At 34.1% G+C, this 23,471-nt stretch overlaps 1 protein-coding gene across 1 annotated transcript in view; it reads right to left on the reverse strand.

Moving 5' to 3' along the window:
- Nucleotides 1-2,495: 2,495 nt before the first annotated feature.
- Nucleotides 2,496-23,471, reverse strand: part of ANKRD13C (ankyrin repeat domain 13C) — an 80,608-nt gene continuing 59,632 nt past the window's right edge. The window contains exons 10-13 of the mRNA XM_032648343.1: nucleotides 17,093-17,172; nucleotides 15,532-15,630; nucleotides 12,906-13,006; nucleotides 2,496-4,725 (exon numbers count right to left, since the gene is read on the reverse strand). Coding sequence (XP_032504234.1) covers nucleotides 4,595-4,725; nucleotides 12,906-13,006; nucleotides 15,532-15,630; nucleotides 17,093-17,172 — 411 coding nt within the window. The 3' untranslated portion in view covers nucleotides 2,496-4,594. The remainder of the gene's footprint in view (nucleotides 4,726-12,905; nucleotides 13,007-15,531; nucleotides 15,631-17,092; nucleotides 17,173-23,471) is intronic.

The following is a 23,471-nucleotide window of genomic DNA, read 5'->3' on the forward strand; positions in this document are numbered from 1 at the left end:
ACAAGCCTACTTTTCCTCTGGCAAAACAATACCACTTTCTTCACTTGGGCACCAGATTAAGTGGTCTGTGCTGTTTGAAGATCGATTGACATCTTTTAAACTGGAATTGAGATTTCCTTTTGTCTCAAATCTAGCTAGTGCATTTCACTCCTATCTAAAATATTTTCTCTAATCAAGTACATGTAGTTGTGTTTAAATATGGAAACTCTACTGATACTTTTAAAGAGCATCAGGATATGTTAAGGGTTTATTAGCAGAGGTAGTTTTTAAATGAGACTAATTCTGGAGTTGTTGATTTTGAGTCTGTTTTACTTAGTTTATTTTCCCATTTTCATTTTATAATATCAAAGTATATGTAAAATTCATATAGACATTCTTCAGCAAAATAACGTGTGAACCATGCTAATTCGTTGCTAGTGGGAATATTCTTAAGAATATACTTAAAGGTTATAGTAGGCGTTAAATATCAAGTTTCGGAAGACAAGCATCCTGTAGGTTAGCATCATGCAATTTTGTTCTTATCAATCAGTCAGCATTCAATGCAGGGAGCCAAATGACCCCAAAAGATTTGTTGACAGAGATTTGAGGGACTTGGTTTAATAGTCTTAAAGTTTTCTATGCTATGCATCTGATGCTGAAGACTAAAGCCCACAGGCAGTCAAGAAAAGAAGGATAGTTGAGAGGGGTAAGAATAAGTTGGAACCATAAGCTGGAACCCACAAGAATGGGCTGAAACTGCAGGACCAAGCAGATAAGCCACAACGTGTATGAACTACATAATTTCTGCTTCACTTCTTCAGAATTCCTACGCTACCCATGTTCATTACTTAAACATCCCCGCCAGTCACTGTCAGCCTTCTTCAGTGACCAAGAATTCTATGGGAGGTACAGGTGCATCTTATTTTTGTGTTTTTATACTACACAGCTTTCTGCTTTAGGCTAATCATTTTCACCTGCAAAACGAGCAAATTCAGGAATGACTGCCAAATACCTTTCTTTCTTTAAAACAGGAAATTTCCTTCAGATTTTTTAGGTGCTGTGGCAAAAGGAAAATTCTAATTCCATGTACCATATGTGCCATTATGGCCAGAAGTACTATTCCTAAAATGAGCTGTAACAGTTTTTTTAAAGTTTATCACTAGGTAGTACTACAAGGATAATCACATGATCTGAAAAGTGTGCTATTGGGCTTCCCTGGTGGTGCAGTGGTTGGGAGTCCGCCTGCCAAGGCAGGGGACACGGGTTCGTACCCCGGTCTGGGAAGATCCCACATACCGCGCAGCGGCTGGGCCTGTGAGCCAAGGCCGCTGAGCCTGCGCGTCCAGAGCCTGTGCTCCACAACGGGAGCGGCCACAACAGTGAGAGGCCCGTGTACCACAAAAAAATATATGTGTGTGTGTGTGCGCTATTGAGATGACATTTTTAGATGGCATTCTAAGATACTATTGGCCCAGATTTCTGATATAAAATGCTTTACAAAAGCAGTTTTTGCTCATAATATACAAATGATGGGCTTTTACTGAGTTTAGTTTTAATGTCTTTACAAGTGATTTAATACCTCCTGTCCATTTATCTAAGTTTCACTGTCAGTTGTCTTTGAAAGTTCCCAAGTATAGCAACTTTGGTAAGGATTCATTTTGTTAATTTTGGAAAACACAGTTAAGATACCTTTTGCTGGAGTTAAGCACAGGCATAGTGTGTCCATACTAAGTAATTTGCTCAATTTCAGAGGCTAGCATACTACAAGTAGGACTTTGAATTCACCCCGTTTTCTACAACTTTTTCTCAACCATATTGTGACAAATAAAAGTTAAGAGCAAAAGCAACTCAGTATTTTCTTTAGTCCTTTTGTGGCCTCGAAACAAGCTCTTTGTCTGCTTTAGGCTTAGTGAAAACTAGGGAGAAATTTCACTTAAGCACTCATTATTCACCACCCTTCCCCAAGATGTGAATGATAAGCTATGCATGAATAACACTGTGAAAACATATTTTTATTAGTGTGAGTGGGGCTCAATACCAGTTCTAAACAGGAGAAAAACTGAATAGTTTTTTCAGCTTCTGTTGGCTATCAGCTTCTCTGAAATGTGTTCATGTCTAGACAATTGTATGTAGCTATACTCAAAATAATCAGAGCATCAGCTTTATGCCTCCCTTTTTATGAATCTTGATAATTTTCTGTACATGAATGTCTAGACAGGCAAACTGTCTCTCGGGAATTTTCTTAAAGAATCCTATATTCTTTTGAAACCATACTGGTGGCAGGATATACTGAACATTTCTAAACGGCCATTTAAGGTAACCATTTTATAGCCCCCCAATTTTAAACAATTTTTTCAGTCACAAATGGAAGGCAAAGAGAATTTTATGAACCTACATTACAAAATCTAGATTACCACATAAGAGTATCAAAATATATAGCGTTTTTATCTACTTACTTGAAACACGGCATATAGCTTCATTCATTAGCTGGATTAAAAGGCACATTTTGAAAAGTCTAATACTGTGAAAAGTTTATTTGCATTAAATAACTCCTATTTTTACCATCATAAGAGATACTGACATTTGCTTGTCCTTTGTGATCAGATAAAAGACATTTTGGAATGGATAATCTCTACTATTCTTTATGAAAGAAAAAGTTAAAAACAAAATTCAAGTGCAAAAGTTTTCAGTAGTCTTCCTACCTCCAGTGTACCCCAGCAAAACAGTCACAGCTTTTAGGAAATTGATAAATCCCAAGCTGCAATTTACCATGTTTTTTCCCCAATGAATTACAAAAAAAGTCTGCAGTATATTCCTGAAAGTATACCATATTCCCACAAAGTAAGGGAGCCTAAAAGCAACAGTGATCATTGCCTTTCAGTATCTCAAACCTCATATAATCAGTGACAGGATAATAGAATCTCTAAATCCAACAAACATTCCCAAAATAATAGGGATCAACTTCTATTTAACAAAACTAGTCTGGGTTTACCCACCCTTTCCACAAAATTCAACAGACCCACATAAGGTAGAAACTGGTCTTTGAATTTTTAACTATGATTATTTTTCTTCATTATAAAATGTATTTAATAAATTGTCAACATATGCAATGTAGTTATGTACCAGCATGGAAGATGCAGCTTTCAAGATGTTTATTACAAAATTTTTCTTATGGTTGATGCTTCGGATTTTTAAGCCATCTCTTCAATAAAGGTCTCTAAACTCATTCAAATTATTTAAAATCCTGAAAAAAGTTACTGGTCACTCTAAAAAACTTGACAGATGCATTTTGACACATTTTTCAAGATACATTTAAAAAACATTTCCTTAGCTAAGCTCTTTAATACAACATAACATTTTATGACTGTTATACATTATTCTCCCTAATTTATTGTCATTGTTGGACCTTCAAACCATCTTGGAATAAGTATGAAAAATTTTTATGTGCAAAAATGAATAATGCATGATTTTAACACTTTGGAGATAATTAAAATCAATAAATATTTTCTTGTGACTTAAAAAAATAAACAGTAGGAATTGTCAATCTTGTGTATGTTTCTGGAATTTAACTTGTAACAAATATATTCTATTAGCATATAAAATGTTTTTTCCTTATTTTGAAAGCATTAAATATGTAGGGATGCCCAAAATATGTGGATTGTTTTTAAAACTGACACAAATGCATCCATATTCCACTAAAAACAAAATAATCAGAATGATGTGCACTTATTAGGAAGCAAGTTTAAAAATTTGGAATTTTTTTAAAGTGCTCAGATTTGGAAGAAGAATATCTTTAAGCATGCTCATCATGAACACAAAAAGGACTTTTAAACTCAAGTTTAGAAAAAAAAAAAGTTTCTATGAAAGGAAGATTATTAACAAACATTTTCCATTGAAGAAAGAATTCAGGTAAAAACAAATAGCACCACAATGAATTGCACTAAGGTGCTAAAGGAGGTACCTTATTCCCTGCAGAGAGAATGCTCCTTCTGAAGTGTATTGCAACATATAAATGCAATTGTTTAATGGTTACCATTTGGTTCATTCAGCTACAGAAAACTGCATTCCTTCTAGTTCATTATATTGAACAAACATTCAAATTACTGAACTATACATAATGTTACATACTTTACATTTTATGAAAACAAAGCTTGAAGGAATATTTATAAAGGTCACCTTGAATATAAGATGACAAGTTTAAAAGGGCTTCATATCTCTTAAGACATTTACTTTATGTTAATGGTCCAGGAGTGTTTTAGATATAGATATAGATATATTTATATGCATATATATTTCAACAAGAAGTGTAAAAATTTTTAAAAACAAATCACAGCACTCATAGCTGTTTTACATAAGAAGGACTTGGGGTCATTAAGGTGTCAAACTATTACACTTATAATATGTATATTTTTAAAAAGACTGAAAATGGCACATCAGGAAACTTGCTGGAATTCTTATTAGAGGCCCATTTCATTATATCATATCACTGATGTGTCGATCCAACATAATTCCCTTTTCTTCGATGAAAACATTTGTCCCTTCTATTTGAATTCACTTCTGGGGTCTCTGCATTCTCTAGCCTTCCTTGGTTGAATGGCATCATTTTCTGTGTCAGTTAAAGATCAGGAAAACGGCTTGGGTCTTCCTTGTAGTCTTCAGGTATGGTAAAAATGGAGCCATCAAATTCATCATATCGAAACTCCTGAAAAGTCACAGTGGCTGTGATCGTAGGAAACACGGGTATATCTAGAGAGGACAATCAATGATAACACTGTAAAATGAAATGGTAACCTATTTATAAACTATGAAATACTATTAGAGATATCTATACTCCTTAAAATGTAAAAAAGTGTTATTCAAGGACCAGAGAAATCCTAATATACATCTAATATTGAGTATGGGTGTTTGCAGGAAGAGTTTGGCTACTTGTGAGGAGAGACAGACACCAAAGCATCAAGAATTACATCAAAAACTCAAGGTCCCACTGCTTCCCAGTCTTAGCACTATGATGGCAGATTCCACTAGACTATTTTTTTTCTTGGGGCAAAGGGATGGCTACATTGTACTTTTTGCATTCTGATATCTTTTCTTCAGATTGTAGTGTATATACTCTGAATCTGAGCTGATTTTTTTTTCATTTAATACAAATGAAATACATTCATCCATTTTGTTTTAAAACACTAAAAAACAATCCATCACTTTAATATATGGAATAAAAATAATCTCATCAGAATTGGAGTAATATCATACCACCACAGCCTAATATTCTTCTAAATAAAATACATTTCTAGCTGAAATTATGAGTGAAATGTGACATCAAAAATGGCCAAATACTTTAATCACTCTGCAGTTTTATTCCTAATACGATTTATTGGAAAGAACACAAATTATAAAACCTAGATTCTGATTCCTACAAATCATTTAATTTATGAGGCTCAAGGATTTCGTCTACAAAATAAACTCTAAAGGTTACTTAAAACTCTGAAATGATTCTGTGAAAGCTAAGTTGAATGCCTAGGATAAAGGCATACCATAAACTAAGGCTGACTGTTACAAGCCTAGTATTCTATTGCAGAAAGTAATATTCTCATTTAAAAAAAAAAAAATCAACATAAGGATAACAGAGTTTCCAGTTATTTCTGGTGGAAAAGATCATTCATTTGTGCTTATTAAGTAAAGATGCTGTTCTAATTCAGAGGTCAGCGAACTAAGTAAGGCCTGTTGCCTGGCCTTTTCTTGTAAGGCCTGTGGGCTAAGAAAACATTTTACATAATTTAGTAGTTTTTTAAAAAACACAAAGAATAATGTTTCACGCAGATAAAATTACATGAAATTCAAACTTCACTGTCCAGAGTAAAGTTTTATTGGAATATGTGGTTTACTTATTGTCTATGGCTGTTTTCATTCTCCAACAACAGTTGAATAGTTGTGACAGAAACCAGAAGCCTGTAAAGTCTAAAATATTTACTATCTTTCAGAAGAAGTTTGATGACCTTGATGACCCTTATTCTAGGCATTGGATATACACCAGGAAACAGTAGAAAACAAATCATGCATTTATGGAGATTACATTCTGGTTGGGAGATACAAACCACAAATAGGTAAAAAATAATTGTGACTAACTATGTAGGCAAAAATAAAGCAAGTGGGGGATAGGGAGTTTCAGTGTTGAGGGCAAGAGTTCTTGATTAGGGTTCAAAGGAAAACCTCAATAAAGTGACCTTTCAGCAAACACCTGAGATAAGAACAAACTACACAGTTGCCTAGAGGAAGAAAATTCCAAGTAGAGGGAATAAGTAAAAAAGCCCTAAAATTAAAGTGTATGGTTTATTCTGGGAACAGCTAGGAGATCAGTGTGGCTACAGCCAAATGAGTACGGGAAAGATTAGCAGAAGATGAGGTTTGAGAAGAAATAGGCAGCCAGATCAAGCGGGGTTTAGGTCAAGAAAAAGTCTTCAGCTTTTACTCTGGATGAGATGGAAAGCCAGTGGATGGTTGTGAGCATAGTAGTAACATGTTCTGGCTTAAGTTTAGGCAGATGTAATGAGAATATAATGTAGGGTGACAAAAGTAATAGGAGGGATGTGCTCCAGAAGGAGCAGTCAGAGAGGCAGGAAGAAGATCAAGAGAGAACTCTATCCAAAAAGTGGGAGGAAATCTGAAGAGAAACTACCAGCTTTCACTGGGACAAGGACTCCACAAAAGGAATGAAATCTTGAGAGGTTAAGTCAGATAACAGAAAAGTGTCCAGCAGACTTAACGGTATGAACATCAATAACAAACACAGAGTGGAAGAGATGAAGAGAATCTGCACCGAGCAGCTGGGTTGTTTCTAGCTTGAGGCTATTACAAACTTATTTTTGTATACAGGTTTTTGTGTGAACATATCTTTATTTTTCTGGGATAAATGCCTAGGAGTGCAACTGACTGATCCCATGGAAGTTGGGTGGTTAGTTGTTTGTTTTTTAAGAAATGGCTAAAACGTTTTCCAGAGTGGCTGTACCATGTTACATAACCACCAGCAATGTATGAGCAATCCAGTTTTTGCACAGCTGCACAAACATTTGGAGTTGTCACCATGTTTTATTTTAGCCATTCTGTTAGGTGTATGTAATGATATCTCACTGTGGTTTTAATTTGCACTTCCCTAATGGCTAATGATTCTCAACACTGTTTTTGTGCTTATTTTCCATTTATATATCCTCTTATGTGAAATGTCTTTTTTGTGTCTTTTGCTCTTTTCTAACTGGCTTGTTTATTTTGTTACTGATGAGTTTTAAGTATTCTTGTGGTTTTTTTACTCTTAACTGGGTCTTTCACAGAGCAAAGAGCTTTTTTACTTTTGAAGAAGTCCAATTCATTGATTTTTTTTTCTCTTATGGGTCATGCTGTGGTGTGAAGTCTAAGAACTCTTTGCTTAAACCTAGATCCCTAAGAATTTCTTCTACGTTTATTTCCTAAGTTTTATTGTTTTATTTTACGTTTAAATTTAAGTCTATGATTCATTTTCAGTTAATTCTTGTATAAGCTGTAGGATTAAGGTGGAGTTTCATTTTTTTTTACCTTTGCATGTCTAATTGCTCCAGCATCATTTGTTGAAAAGGCTATCTTTCCTCCACTGAACTACTTTTGTACCTTTATCAAAAATAAGTTGAGGGCTTCCCTGGTGGCGCAGTGGTTGGGGGTCCGCCTGCCGATGCAGGGGGCGTGGGTTCGTGCCCCGGTCCGGGAGGATCCCACGTGCCGCGGAGCGGCTGGGCCCGTGAGCCGTGGCCGCTGGGCCTGCGCGTCCGGAGCCTGTGCTCCGCAGCGGGAGAGGCCACAGCAGGGAGAGGCCCGCGTACCACAAAAAAAAAAAATAATAATAAAATAAAAATAAGTTGAGCATATTTATAAGGATCTATGTTTGAATTCTCTTTTCTTATGTTGACTTATATGTTTATATCTCAACCAATACCATACAGTCTTGATTACTATAGCTATACAGTAAATATTGAAATGGAGTAGACTGATTACTCACACTCATTCTTTTTCAAAGTTGTTTTGGCTATTGTTCTGAGTCAAATTCTTTCCCCTCCAAAAAGATCTATTCCAGTCCTAACCCCCAGAACTGAAGAATGTGACTGTTTTTTGAGACAGGGTCTTTGCAGAAGTAATCAAATTAAGAATCATTAGAGTGGTCCCTAACCCAATGGCTAGTGTTCTTACAAAAAGGGGAAATTCGAAGACACACGTACAGGAAAAGAACACCATGTGAAGATGAAGGCAAAGATTGTGGAGTGATGCTTCTACAAGCCAAAAAACATCACCAGAAGTTAGAGGAGGGCCATGAAACAGATTTCCTCTCATAGCCTGCAGAAGGAGCTAACCCAGCTGACACCCTGATCTCAGATTTCTAATCTCCAGAACTGAGAAAATAAATTTCTATTGTTTAAGCCACTCACAGTTTGTGGTATTCTGTTATGCAGCCCTCGAAAATATAGATATTCTAGTTTCTTTGCCATCCCATGTAAATTTTAAAATAATCTTTTCTCAATCTACAAAAAAAATATGGCTGGGATTGTGATAAGAATTGTGTTAAACCCATGTATCTCTTTAGGAAGAATTAACATCTTTCCTATGCTGAATCTTCCAATCCATGTGCATTGTATGTCTCTACTTTTGTTTAGATCTTCTTTTATTTCTTTCATCAGTGTTGTATAATTTTCTGCATACAAGTACTGTAAATGTTTTGTTAAATTTACATCTATTTCCTTTTTTTGCAATCATAAAAAATATTTAATTTTGGTGTCAGTGTGTTCAATGCTAATATACAGAAATATTACTGATTCTTGTATGTTTAACTTTTATCCTGCCATCTTGCAGAATGCATTAACTCTAGTTTGTTTCTAGAACCTTTGGGATTCAACTCATAGAATCATGTCATCTGCAAATAGAGAAGATTTTATTTCTTCCTTTTTCTACTCTGAATGCCTTTTTTTTCCCTTTCATTCATTATTACACTTATTATCCTTTTGATTTCTGCAGGATCTGTCATGCTATCCTGTTTCATTCTTTTTTATCTGTCTTGCTACAGATGTGTTGATTTTATCACTCTTTTCAAAGGACCAGCTCTTTGCATCACTGACTTTCTCTATTTATTCTGTATTCTCTTTCATTTATTTCTACTCTTTATTATTTCCTTCTGCTTGCTTTGGGTTTATATGTTCTTCCAGCTTCTTGAAGTAGGAGCTTAGATTATTGATTTAAGACTTCTCTTTTCATAATGTATGCATTTAGTGCTATAAATTTCCCTCTCAGCATGACTTTAGCTATATTATACAAATTTTGATATTTGTAATTTTACTTTCATCCAGCTCAATATATTCTTTTCCCTTGAGATTTCACCATTGACCTATAAATTATTTAGAAGAGTGCATAACAAAATATCACAAACTGGAGAGTCTCGTTATCTTTCTATTATTAATTTCTAGTTGGATTCTACTGTGATTGTTTTTCAATTATTAAGGTTTGTTTTATAGCCCAGGATATGGCCTATCTTGGTATATGTTCCATGAGTACTTGAAAAATATGTGTATTCTGCTGATGTTGGGTAAACTGTTCTATAAATGCCAATTAGGTGCTTTGGTTTATGGTGTTGTAGAGATGTTCTATAATATCCTTGCTGATTGTCTTTTAAGTTGTTGTATCATCTGTTGAGAGAAGGATGCTGAAGACACTCACTATAATTGAAAATCTATTTTTCCTTTCATTTCTTTCAGTTTTTGCTTCACTTATCCTGCAGCTCTGTTGTTTGGTATACACATTTAAGATTGCTATTCTTCTTCATGGATTGACCCCTTTATCATTATATAATGCCCCCCGCACCCCGGTAGTTTTCTTTGCTCTGAAATCTACTTTATCTAATATTAATATAGCTAGTCCTGTTATCATTTGATTAATGTTTGCATGATATATCTTTTTCCATCCTTTCACTTTCAACTTGCCAATATCATATTTGAAGGGAGTTTCTTGAAGATAGCATGTAGTAGAGTCATGTTTCTTTAATCTGTTTTTCCAATCTATATCTTTTAAATGTTCTATTTAGACTATTTATACTTAATGGAATTATTTATATACTTAAGACTTAAGTCTGCTGTTTCATTTTTTGTTTTTTTGCTTGTTGTCTCTCTTTTTTCATATATTTTTCTTTTTCTTGTCTTCCTGTAGGTTACATGACTACTATTTATTTATTTATTTATTTGGCTAAACCGCACAGCATGTGGAACATCCCTAACCAGGGATCAAACCTGTGCCCCCTGCAGTGGAAGCGCAGAGTGTTAACCACCAGACCACCCGGGGAAGTCCCAACATGACTACTTTTTAGAATTTTATTTATCTGTAGTGTTTCTGAGTATATCTCTTTGTACACCTTCTTTAGTGGTTGCTCTAGGTATACATTATATATAACCAATTTATCATAGGCCCCTGGTGTCATCACTTTAGCAATTCAAGTGAAGTAGAAAAATTTTACCTCCCTTTATCTCCTTTCACCTTCCCCCATAAATAGAAAGAAAGAATGGAGAGATAAAAGTAGACTTTCAAGCAACTTGGCTACGAAAAGCAAAGATTAAAGGCAAGTGCTGGGTAGGGTGGAGCTAAAGGGATTGTTTCATTAGATAGGTTGAATTTTATTTCTGAAGTCTGGCCATCTTCCCCTCACCTCCCTGTGCCTGACTTTTCTTTTTTTGGGCCATACCGTGCAGCTTGAAGGATCTCAGTTCCCCAACCAGGGACTGAACCCGGGCCACGGCAGTGAAAGCCCAGAATCCTAACCATTAGGCCACCAAGGAACTCCCTAGATCGCCTGAATTTTAAAAGGAGAAAGACCTTTAATTGGTTTAACTTTAAAAGGAGAAAGACCTGAACAAAGCCTAACGGCTAAGAGGAAAAAGGCTGTACAGGAGTTGGAAGATAAAGGAGAAATATGGGGAAACTGATAGAGCAAGCTTTTTAAAAAAGCAGGGAGGAGAACAGATCCACAGTACAAATGAAGAGAATAATCAAGCTAAGAAAAGGGACACCACTTCCACTGAGATAGAAAAGATAGAGGAAAAGATAGGGCTTGGGGCAGAAAAGTTTGTGTGAGAAGTTGGGAGTAATGAGGGAGGTCTCATTTCTGATGGCCTTTTCTTGTAACTAAGAAAACAAAATTCATCTGCTTAGACTGTGGGAGGAAGTAGTGGGGGGTGGGGATGGGGACTGGTGAAGGAGGTTCAAATTTAACCTTTGAAAGCAGAATGAGGGAAGCAGCAAATCAGAGAAAAGATCATTCAAAATCAGCATTTAAAGCTCTGGCTGCTTTTGAAAACATGTAATTGTGTTAACAATACCCAAATTTTCCCCCTCAATTGTACCTTCTAGCCTAAATATAGAAACAGAAATGACTGAAGATTAAACTGACGTAGGACTGGAGTTTTATATGGTCATTTTGAAAGAAGGACAAAGAGACGAGAGACAAAGGTAAGCAAATTCACAATAAGTATACAAGCAAAAAATTATAAATCCCTTGTTAATATGGCTCTATATCAGAGAAATGCCTGCAAAAAAGTATTGTAGACTTTTTTCCTTTCTATATAAACAAAGTATTTCTTTTTCATAAAAAAAACTTGTATTGTGAGGTTTGATTTGTGTTTGGGACTTTAAAAAATGTGAATACAGTAATAGTTTCATATATTTAATCCCTACCCTCTATTCTAGTTTGTTCACTGTGCCCCTTAAATACAGTATATAGAAGAGAGTCCAATGCTTGAACTATTTTCTGGCTACAGACAATTACAGTGGGATTTTAAGCTTCTGCAGAAATACTCATGTAATGATCCACAGCTCAAACACTCAGCTTTAGTTTTCTAACAGTTTCTGCCTAGAATCTTATCACTGGTTTACTCAAGTAGACACTGGGTTCCCAGTGCTTTTACATCACAAAGGGAATCTAGAATGACATAGTTAGAACATGTTTTAAAATCAATTTTAATTCACAAAATGTATTCCCAAATTTGGAAAGTTGAGAAGGTCGAGTTTAATTTTAGCAATAAAAGCATTACTTCTGGGAGTAAAGCATTTTGGCCTAATTATTCTGAGATGTGGTTTCAGTAATATTGAGTAAAACAAGATAAAATATATCAGAGGAATTATATAAAAATTATATTATTATATAATATCCCCCTACCCCATACATAATGTAAACACCAAAAAGGCAGGGGCTTTTTGCTGTCTCTCATCCCCCCCATAGAAAAGGGTCCAGTACACAGCAGGCAGTGATTAAATATTTGGAGGCTGGATCAGTGGATGGTATTGAAGGCCCTCCTGGGGCTTAAATCAATGCTAAATCTAAACCTCAACTCCTAAAGAACCTGTAAATAGTGTCTTGCTCCCAGTTTTCTAATATAGTTAAGAAGATAAATATATACGAAAATGAGAGTTTACTGTTTTGAAAGATCGTTGTTTAAAATAAAATTAAGTTTACACATTTAAGACTGAAAAATAAAATGTAAGGAGTATTACTATATCCCTGAATAATGACTGTTGACAACAGAAACATTCCCACTATTCAGAAACTCAGAGTCTGCTGAAAATTTGGGCTAAAATCCAGTCTCCCTATATTTCATATTAAAACATTATCACAGTGCATAAGTTCACCCACACCCTCTTGAATGAAATATTTGCATATCCCTTACATTTGACTTAAGTAGAATTAGAGTTTTCATCAGGAACTTTATATATTTGACAAAACATGAATATCAATGCATGTAATTACAGAAAAACCATATAAAAATTTAAACTAGGAAATCCATTTTCCTTCAAAGCATATTTCTTCTTCTTAAATGTTAGTAAACAGCTCCATATTTCTAACAGACACTGAACTTACATGAAAATTTTTCTCTTACCTAGTTTTACAGGAAAGCCTGGAGGAAGCTTCATCTGAACAAATTCTCTAAGCTTATTAAAGTGCTTGAAGGGAGCTATTACTTCCAAAACATTCAATAATCTGAAAAATGGAAGGAGAAAAACATTTTTCAAATTGATTTCATTGTGTCTTTATGTTGTTTTATAACTATATGCTTCAAACTTACACAGTATTACTGACTTCCATATATTAAAGATGAGAAAATGACACCTCCTTCTACCTCCTGTTTTTTTGTTTTATTATTCTTTTCACTGTGTCAAAGTTTATAACTTTCACATTTTATTGGGCAGCCATAATTTCCATAGTTGTTGATTTCAGATCTATATTTCAGCAGATTCAAGGCTTACACTAGTCTTCTTCCTGAAGTCTACAAATTCCCAAGTTCTTTAATTAGCCTCACTGTTTGGACGCCTGAATTTCACTGCCAATTTTGTATGTGTGAAGGGCTCTTACGTACTTATTATTCCTTGATTTCTTATAGATTTGATAACTGAGTGTTTCTTTTTTACATACTAAAGGGAAATCCAACTGGCATAAAATTTCAGTTTATAATCCTTCCCTCTTAACTACAATTTCATGAGGTCTCTTAACTTCTTTTATCCTTTGGTTGGATGAATTTCATTTTCAAGTAGTAATATTTTTCTTTCAAAAAAGGCCCATGGCTGCTATATTTATTGAATTCTTCTGTGTCCTTTTCAATTGCCTTGATATGTAAATGACATCTTACCTAGATATACTATCAGATCACACTTTCTTTGCCTCAGCAATGTCAAAATGTAAAAAAAATGTAAGGCCAGGCTGTTTTTTACCCTTTTTCACCTGAATGCCTTTAGAGCTCTCTATTAACAATTGAAATACAATAGTTTAACCAATATAATAATTACTAATCCTTCTCTATCAATTTTTCTTGGAGCCTAATGTTAGGCTACAGATTTAGTTCTTCCATACAGAGAAATTTTCTTCTATCATATTTTGAATACTATGTTGTTTACATTTTGGAGGCTTTCTATTTAAGTGGAACAGCAATGATCCTTATATTGAACCACTCTCCTCCATAAATATTACTTCTCAAATTTCTTTAACCTCTTCTTTCACTGGATTCGCTATAAGCTATAAAAATTTAATTTTTGGTCACATCTATCCTGTTCATTGTTGTTTCTACTGTATTTGTTTTGCAATAGTGCTATTTAGTGCTTAATTTATTTCCTTAGCTTTACAATCTCCTTTTCATTTCATTCTGTTGTCTTATCATCTCATCTTAGGGTGATCTAGTTTACCAATTTCATGTTCTTTTTATGTTTTCCTATAGTATTTACAAGAAATTTTCTTCTGTTCTTTGACTTATATTTTATTCTAGAATGAGTTCTTTTTCTGGCTTTTACATGCTATCTATATTCTTTATTTTACTTTTTGCAGGGGGAATGGCTATAATTCCACATTTTATAAATTCTAAAATACCCATTTTTTTTCACATATTAACATCTCTGAAATTGGGATAACTCCTAAAATTGAGAGCATCTTATAATTTGCCACATGATTCTTCTTCATTAGAGTATATATCTGGTGCATCATGGAGTCATTTGGGTCCAAGATATGATAAATTATGCAGATTTGTATGTATGGCTAATTCCCTTCCTGCATCTTCTGAGAACTATTTATTTATTTCTCTCTTTGATCAATAACTTGAGGACTGTATACCAAATTCTATCTACTCTTCCAAAGCCTGGCTATTGAGGAGTATGAGAGGTGCACAGAATTTGTAGAAAAGAAGGGTCCTGCTCTCTTCCGTGAGAATTTTTTTTTTTTAATGTATTAGCCCAGACTGAAAGTGGAAGGATCTACAAAGGAAAGGCTAGGACTTCAATTCATCCCCTACTTTAGTGAGAAGCCTAAAGGTACAATTCTGTCAGAATCGGCTCTAGCTACCCACCTCATATTCCATCCATCTCTCCAAATCAATTTTTTTTAATGAGCATCTGATGAATACAGGTTTGGAAGGATATATTCAAGTACTCCAGGAGTACTGTTTATAAGGGTGACAAACTACAAATAATTAAAATGTTTATCAGTAGGGGGATGATAAAATAAATGGCAGTATATCAATACTACAATATATCAAGGAAAGAAGAAAAAGATAGATAATAATGTACTTATTGTAAGAACTCCATGATAACTCACTTTTAAAAGAAAAAAAGGAACTAACAGAACAAATTGTAGACTGTTCCCCCATTTTTATAAAAAAATCTAAAAAAACAGAAAAAAATCTAGACAAAAATACAGCAGTTATTTACCTGAGGTGAAAGAAAACTGCCATTTTTATTCTATAAACTTCCCAACTGTTACTTTTTACAATAAACATGTATTCATGAATTACTTTTGTAATTAAAAAATAATTATTCAAAAATTTATCTGGTTAAAATAATTAAAATGTTAATATTTTGTGAGCTGGAAAATTTCTAGAAGGGGCACGACACACTGTCAAAGCAATGGCTGTTTGCTTTTACATTTCAAAGGCCTCAAATGCACCACTCAGATGCCAACATTATTATAGCATTTAGAGTTCAACAGCTTCTTTCACAAACTTGTGCAGTTAATAGCAAACTTACGACTCAATTCCCAAGGGAAATTCCTGGCTCATGGCTATTGTGGCTTTAAACGTTTTCTTACTCTCTTTGCACACCAGTTCTCTACCCAGATGAGGAGCTCTAAAATGAAAAAGGAAAAAAGAAAGAAAGAAAGAAAGAAAGAAAGAAAGTATTAGGAAATTTTTTCCACATGCTGTCATCTTCCCAAGAAGAATCTGTCATCTTCCAATGACATTCATTAGTATTTCAACTTTTCTTACTCTGATAGAAATAAAATTATGCTAAAAGGGAATGAAACATAATAAATGAGGCAAGGGTAACAAGAAAAAGAAAATAGCAAAGCATAAAAGTTCAGAAGAATATGATCAAAACCCAGAAAATTTCATATTGAATTTTAATAATCACTATTTTTAATAACAAAGCAAATCCATAGAAAAAAACAACCTTTAAAAATATTTTATATCTTTTAAATCACTTATTCAATTCAATCTCTTACTGTCTATGGTTCTCAGCACTGATCAATAAGAAGTGATATAAAGAATACAGAATTTTACATTACTTGTAGAATATTATAAGATGGAAACATTTTAGAGAAGTTAGAAAAAGTATAACAATAACCTTTCAACATAAAAAAAAAAAAGACAACTTCTTACTAAGCATGAGGGTAGGTAATATTTTATTCTCCACCAAAAGAATATTTTCTACAAAGGACTGTATTTTCTTTGACATGGGCAGCCAGAAAAAAATTCTTATTTATTTATTCATTCAAAATAAACCACTCATTCATCATTCTTTTATTCAATAAGTACTTACTGGATACAAAAACTATGTAACAGGTACTCTACTAAGTATTAGCAATATAACCATTAAGCAAACATCTTGGGTAAGCATAGTAAGAAGTAGTCTGGCACAGGCTGAAACAAAGAGATCACGACAGGAGATGAGCTTGGAAAGGCAAAAAGTAGATAAACAATGAGTAGCCTTACATACCTTGCCGAAGACTCTGGATAATAACAGAATATAAAGTTCATCATACAGTGCAAAAACTCAAATAAGCAACTGTATTGGGCAAGTCCTCATATTTCCTTAGAACAATGTCCTATAGGTTTTTTGGTGTATATAAATTGGCAAGAGGGATGTAAAAAGAAGGCTCTACAACTTATTCAAAAAGAGAATGTAACTAGGGATGCTTCTCCCTCATCATGCTTCATCCATATATACATATTTGTGTGTGTGTGTGTGGTACGCGGGCCTCTCACTGTTGTGGCCTCTCCTGTTGCAGAGCACAGGCTCCGGACGCGCAGGCTCAGCGGCCATGGCTCACGGGCCCAGCCGCTCCGCAGCATGTGGGATCTTCCTGGACCAGGGCACAAACCCGTGTCCCCTGCATCAGCAGGCGGACTCTCAACCACTGTGCCACCAGGGAAGCCCCTTCATCCATATTTTTAAAAGGAAAAAGAACTGCTTCAGATGAAACTATATTAATGATTCTCTGTAAAAAAAATTTTATGCCTAAATATCCATGTTTTTACAAATTTTTCTAAAAACCAAAGAATATATAAACAAACAAAACAACACTTACTTTCCATTTTCAGAAGATATATATTCTTCCCATGTAATAGTGTTCTGAGGAGGAGGGGTAAGGGACTGTCTTCGAATTGGCTGCCAAAAAATAACAAAGAGAGAGGGGGAGAGAGAAAGAAAGAGAGATACAGAGACAGAGACAAAGAGGAAGGGAGAAAAGAAAATTATATTTTTTAAAATATAAAATTAAAACATACAATAAACTATAATCTACTTAATCTCTTCAATATAATGCTTTAAGAGGTTATTCTGAGATACTTCCATGGTGATTTAAGCTCCAATAATATTTATTATCATTTTAAAAATCTCAAAAAGAAAAGTGTCAAAGTAGTAAAATCCATTCATTCGATGTCTATTTTTGTTTGTTTTTGTTCTGTTTTGTTTTTAATTTATTTATTTTTGGCTGTGTTGGGTCTTCATTGCTGTGCATGGGCTTTCTCTAGTTGCAGTGAGCAGGGGCTACTCTTCATTGCAGTGTGCGGGTTCTCACCACAGTGGCTTCCCTTGTTGTGGAGCACGGCCTGTGTCCCCTGCATTGTCAGGCGGATTCTTAACCACTGCGCCACCAGGGAAGCCCCATTCGATGTTTTAATCATCTAAAATGTCCCTGGCATTATGCTAGATGCTGAACGTGGGAACTACAGAGAAGTATAAAAACTAATCCTGACTTCACAGAGTTTACAATTCAAAGTTGGAAAGAAAAAACACATACAAACATGAATAGTTAATCAGGAATACAAAGTATTAAATGATTAAAGATCAAATGAGCTTACAAAAAACTGAGTAATACAGGGATTCAGAAAAGAGAGCAGTTTTCTATAGACAATAAATCGAGACTAGGGGATTGAGGCTCAAATTTAAATGAAAAGAAAATAAAAAGAATATTTTGGACAGAGAGAATTAACAGTGAAAACACTAGATTGATTTGAACTAGGGAGGAAAGTTCAAAAGGGAGATCAACAACAGTGGTAAAGGTCATATCAGATTTAAAACTTACACCTCATCTTTGTTAACTAAGAGCTTGGATCACAATAGGATGAATTGGCAATAAAGAACTAAGGGAGAGGCAGTAGAAATCGAAAATTGCTAAGGAAAAACCAACACCACAAACTGTAGAGCAAAAGGGCAATAAGTGAAAGACACATAAATAACAAAATGAACAATAACACTGGGAGAAGGTTCCATTCAGAGAAGTATAGTTTTGGATATAATGAGTTTAAGATGTTAATAGGCAGCATATTAGAGTTGTTAAAATCAAGGATTTTGAAGACACAAAAATGAACTGCAATCCCACCCAGCTCCACTACCTGGTAGTTGTGTGAATTGGGGCATGTTATTTATATTATTGTCAATTTAATTCACCTGCAAAATGGGAATATGACCACCCAACTCATAGTTAAGAATTCAAGGAGATAGTGTATGGAAAATCTTAGTGCCTAGCACAGTATAAAGGATTCAGTAAATAATAGTAACTATTTTATACTTGGAAGTTCCTAGAGGGCAGTTACAAAAAGAAAAGGAGAGAAATCATATTTAGAGATAATGGTTTAAGAATTCTCTGACTAAATGAAAAGTAATAAAACAGAGAACTGATGACTGAGTCCTAAAAACTACACAGATTTGCCGGGGGGAGGGCGGAGAGGACAGAAGGGAGCCAGATATTAATCAATAAGGGAAAAGAAAAAAACATAGCATCAAGTATCATGACAAGATACAAGACAAGTATCAAGTATCATGACAAGATGCAAGACAAGTATCATGGAAGTGAAAAGGCTGTTTCAATATCATAACAAAGACTTTAAAGGGAAAGAAGCCTGAAAAAAGGGCCACAGATTTTGTTGGTTAGAAATCATAGATGATCTCTGAGTAGCAACAGAAGAATAGGGGAAGAAGGGAAACTAACAGTTTTTGAGCATCAGGCAATATGAAAGATGACGTTCTGCCCTTGAGAAGTTTACAAAGAGACACACAGGAAGTAGATAATTATAATCCAGGATGGGTGTGCTATGATAGAGGGATCAAGAGGATGGCATAAAATCACTGAGAAGAGCCAAAAAGATGTGCCAGCAATGGTGGTTCCTGGTGGAGAAGTCTAAAAGAAAGAGAACAAAATAACCAAATGAAGGACATTGAGAAAAGTACAATGGTGAGAAAAAGCATGCTGTACTGGGAAACTACAAGTGTGGTGCTATTTTTCCCTTCATGTGTAGCATACATGAAGGAAAAATAGCAAGATACAAGGTAAGAGGGCAAGACACAGAAGAGAAAAAGTAGTTTGAAAGGGTTTTGTGCACTAAGTAGATTGTATTTTACTCAGAGAGCAATGGACGAATATTTTGAGCAATATAATGTTTTAGAACACAAATGCTGGAGCCAGACTGACCAAATCCTGGCTTTGCCAATTACTAGCTGACTTTGGACAAATTATTTAACCTCTTTTGTCTCAGTTTAGTCAACTACATAACCTCAGAGGGTCGTTGTAAGGATAAAACTGGCTTGTTAACATAAAATACTTAAAATAGTGCCTGACACATAGTAAATATTCTATACATTTAGTTATTGAGGCTTTACATAGTTCAATCTATTTCAGAGAGGTCATTCTGGTAGCAGTGAGTAAGTTAGGAAGCTATCTCAGTAATCCAAATGAGAAATGATAAGCTATTTCAAAATGGAAGAAGAGAAATAGATTCATGAGATCTTTAGGATTTTGTAATCGATTAGACACAGAGGTTAAGGAAAGCTAAGAAGTCCAAGGACAAATTTCAGATTGCTGGTTTGGGTAATGGTAGTAGATAATGGTGTTACCACTCAAGACAGAGAAAATAAGAAGAATGAAAAAACTGATCAGATTTAAACATACTAAATCTTAGATACCTATGTTTATCCAAGTGGAGGTAGGCAAAATACTATAGATCTGGTGATTAAGAGGTCAGAATTGAAGGTATATATTGGGTGACAGTTACTAGTTTATGTGGTAACTGAAGCATCAGGTATGTATCTAACAATGAGACATTAGAGAATACTAATTGTCTACTCAATCAATAATCTATCTCCTGTTCTTTGTTGTAAAAGAACCTCCCTACCAATTTTTGGCTGGACACATGACTTCCTAGATTAAAGACTTCTAGATATCTTTACAGCTAGCTAAATTAGTTACACCTAAGTTCTAACCAATGGGATTTCAGCAGTGATGTATGCAACTTCTGACTGGGTACTCAAACAGAACAGGCATGTCCTCTCTTTCCTAATTACTATTAGCAATTATCATTCCTAATGGTTGGAATGCTAAACAGGTAATAAAACATCGTATACCATGTGAATGAAGGCCAGATCCTAGAAATGGTAGAGAAATAAGACCAAAAAAAAAAAAAAAAAAAAAAGGCTAGGTCTGAGATTAACTCACAGAACAAAGAAACCATATAAACTCAGATTTTTCCATGAGAGAAAAATAAACTCTCGTCTTGTTTAAGTTACTGTTATAATCAGCCAAAATTATATCATAACCAATACCAAATATGATATATAAAATGTGATACTACACACAATAGTATGGTATGTGGCAATGGCTATTAACAGAATGACAAATGGGCTTAATAGATAGTGACTGTCATAAATATTGTGGCAAAACATTAGGTAAAACAGTGTCTTGTGATCCTGCAGAAGGCAGACAAGCTAATAGAAGCTGTAACAAACAGAAGAAATGACTGAAAAAATTTACCACTGATGCTCCAACCCAGAAAGGTTAATCACACCTCCACCCAAATATCTGTCTAACTAAGCAGATCATGGTCAGTTTCTCTTTCAGAGCACTGCTTAAAATTGTCTACTCTTTTGTCTACTCTTGCTTCCAGTCTATTTAATACCTATATATATTTAATACCTGTATATACATTTGGCTATAACTGAGTGTTTATATATATATATATTAAATTATATATATATAAAATCACATATATATTATCATATATATGTATATAATATATATATAATCATAGTAAAGAATCATTTTCCTGGCATGATTAGATAATGCAGCATGTCATATAAGTATATTTTTCCAGGTAATAAAATTCTCTAAGCAGTTTCTACTATTTCCAATAGAATTCTTTCTAAACTATACATTACACATTCCCTATCTTAGTAGAGACTGTAATGAATCTAATTTAAACTTCCACTGAGCACTTTACTTCATCATTATGAATATCAGTTATTATATTTTAATAAGGTCTTTCTTAGTTTATGTTTATTCTAATTGATCCTTTGTTATATACTGATACTCAAAGTTGAACCCATCAGTGTTCCCACTATACTGTTCCCATAACTATCTAATGAAACAGGAAGACACGAAGGCTGCCACAGGACACCAGATGGCTTTCTAAGTTTATTTCCCTAAGTCAGTAGGCTCTGTAACTAAAATGAAATCAAACCTTTCCTACACAATTAAATGCAAACTTTTAATGCCTGTTTTTCTTGAAGCATATAAGAAATAGTTTTGATTTATTGCTAGATTTGCTGAATCCTAATATTTTATATGGCAAAATTTTCTGGAAGTTTAACACATTCATGTATTTTATATCTATATATTCTTATTTTGATTTTATATATTTAAAAAGTACATAATCACTAATACAGTTTAACTCAATATTCTGTATGTATAGCTTGCATACAATTAATGCTTTTATCAATGACTGTCTAAGGTATAAATGGGGCATTACTCCCCCCTCCAACAATAATTGGTTAGAACAAAGTGGAAAAAAGCACCAAAAGTGGAGGAGCAAGTGTCCATAACTTAAGAATTTCTGAGCACTTAAATTTTACTATAAAAAATATTGTCAAAAATATATACTAAATATTAGAACTGTCTGGAAAGGAGAGGGAAAAGGAGTAGAAATGGCAAAACTAGTTAAAAGGCAAATAATTACTTCTAAGTGTTACCTATAAGCTATTTCTTATAGAAATTAAAACAAATATTTGTCTGAAAAAAAAAGAAACTCAAAAGCTATTCATTTAGAATAAAGAACATAAATGCATTCTGAAAAGGATATACATTTTTAAGAACTGAAATTCTATTAAAATGTGGCTTTAAAATATAATATTTTTGGGAATTCCCTGGCGGTCCAGTAGTTAGGATTCCACGCTTTAACTGCCAAGTGTGCAGGTTCAATCCCTGGTTGGGGAACTAAGATCCCACAAGCCACACAACATGGCCAAAAAAAAAAATATATATATATATACATATATATATATATATAATATTTTCATGTCTTTTGAAAACAATCATAATAGTCACACATATTTTCTAAGTTCTTGAAATTTTCAATAATGTTCCAAAGCCAAAAACATGCTTTTTACTAATGTGTTCTCTATACATCATTAAAAAAAACACCACAATACTGATTTTGACTACTTTTACCAATAGCAACGTTCTCTCATTCCTTTTACAACTTCAGCTTCACAATATTTTGTAAGAATTGCTAAGACGTGTTGAAAATCTGGTTACACACAAAGAAGAGACTTTAACAAAGGCAATCTGGGAAGCAATATACTTAGACCAAGAACAAGAAGAACTTGGGGTAAGGGTCCAAGAATCAAAACCCATCTTTGCTACTTATAGCTTTGTGACTTTAGATATATTAATTTCTTTAAACTTCATTTTCCTTTCTATACAATTGGGCAATGATAGTTATCTCATTAGGTCATTGTGATAATTAAAAATTAAATGAGATGATATATGAAAAAATACTTCACACAATGCCCAGGAACTACTTCCTTTGATCTGATCAGAAGTCAGAAGCTTAATTATTTAATTCATATTATTTTGTTTTATTATATAGACATCTGGGATTAAACTATGTTTTAATTTCAACGTGTCAAACTATACGTGATTAAAATGTCATTTTAAGACCCCTTTACCAATTCAAGTGCATCAAGTTACAATCTCTGCCCTAAAGAAAATATTTGTGTACTCATCCCAAAATGGTTTGCTGCCAAAATTAAACAAAGGTAGCAATAAGCACCACCACAACAAAATCATTTTTTAAAAAAGAACTGTTATAAAATTTAAATCACAATATAGTCCAAAGAAATGTTCTTTATGTCTGGTTAACAATGGGAAAGGGTAACAGCTCTGTCAAAAGATTAGGCTTATCATTCCCTCTCTTCAATCCATCTCCATTTCTATTTCCTAAGCATATCACATCCTATTACCTCCTACTGATGGAGAGATTAGCAAATACCAGGAGGCTTCTGGAAAATAAAGTCTAGTGAGGTTCTAACCCAAGGACAAAAGAAAAATGAGGACTGCAAAGAGGATCTGGTAGGAAGGGGACACGATCACACTAAACTGGATCACAATTTTAACTTAAACATTTAATGCGGAT

This window comes from Phocoena sinus, chromosome 1, assembly GCF_008692025.1.
Source record: "Phocoena sinus isolate mPhoSin1 chromosome 1, mPhoSin1.pri, whole genome shotgun sequence".
NCBI classification, from domain to species: Eukaryota; Metazoa; Chordata; class Mammalia; order Artiodactyla; family Phocoenidae; genus Phocoena; species Phocoena sinus.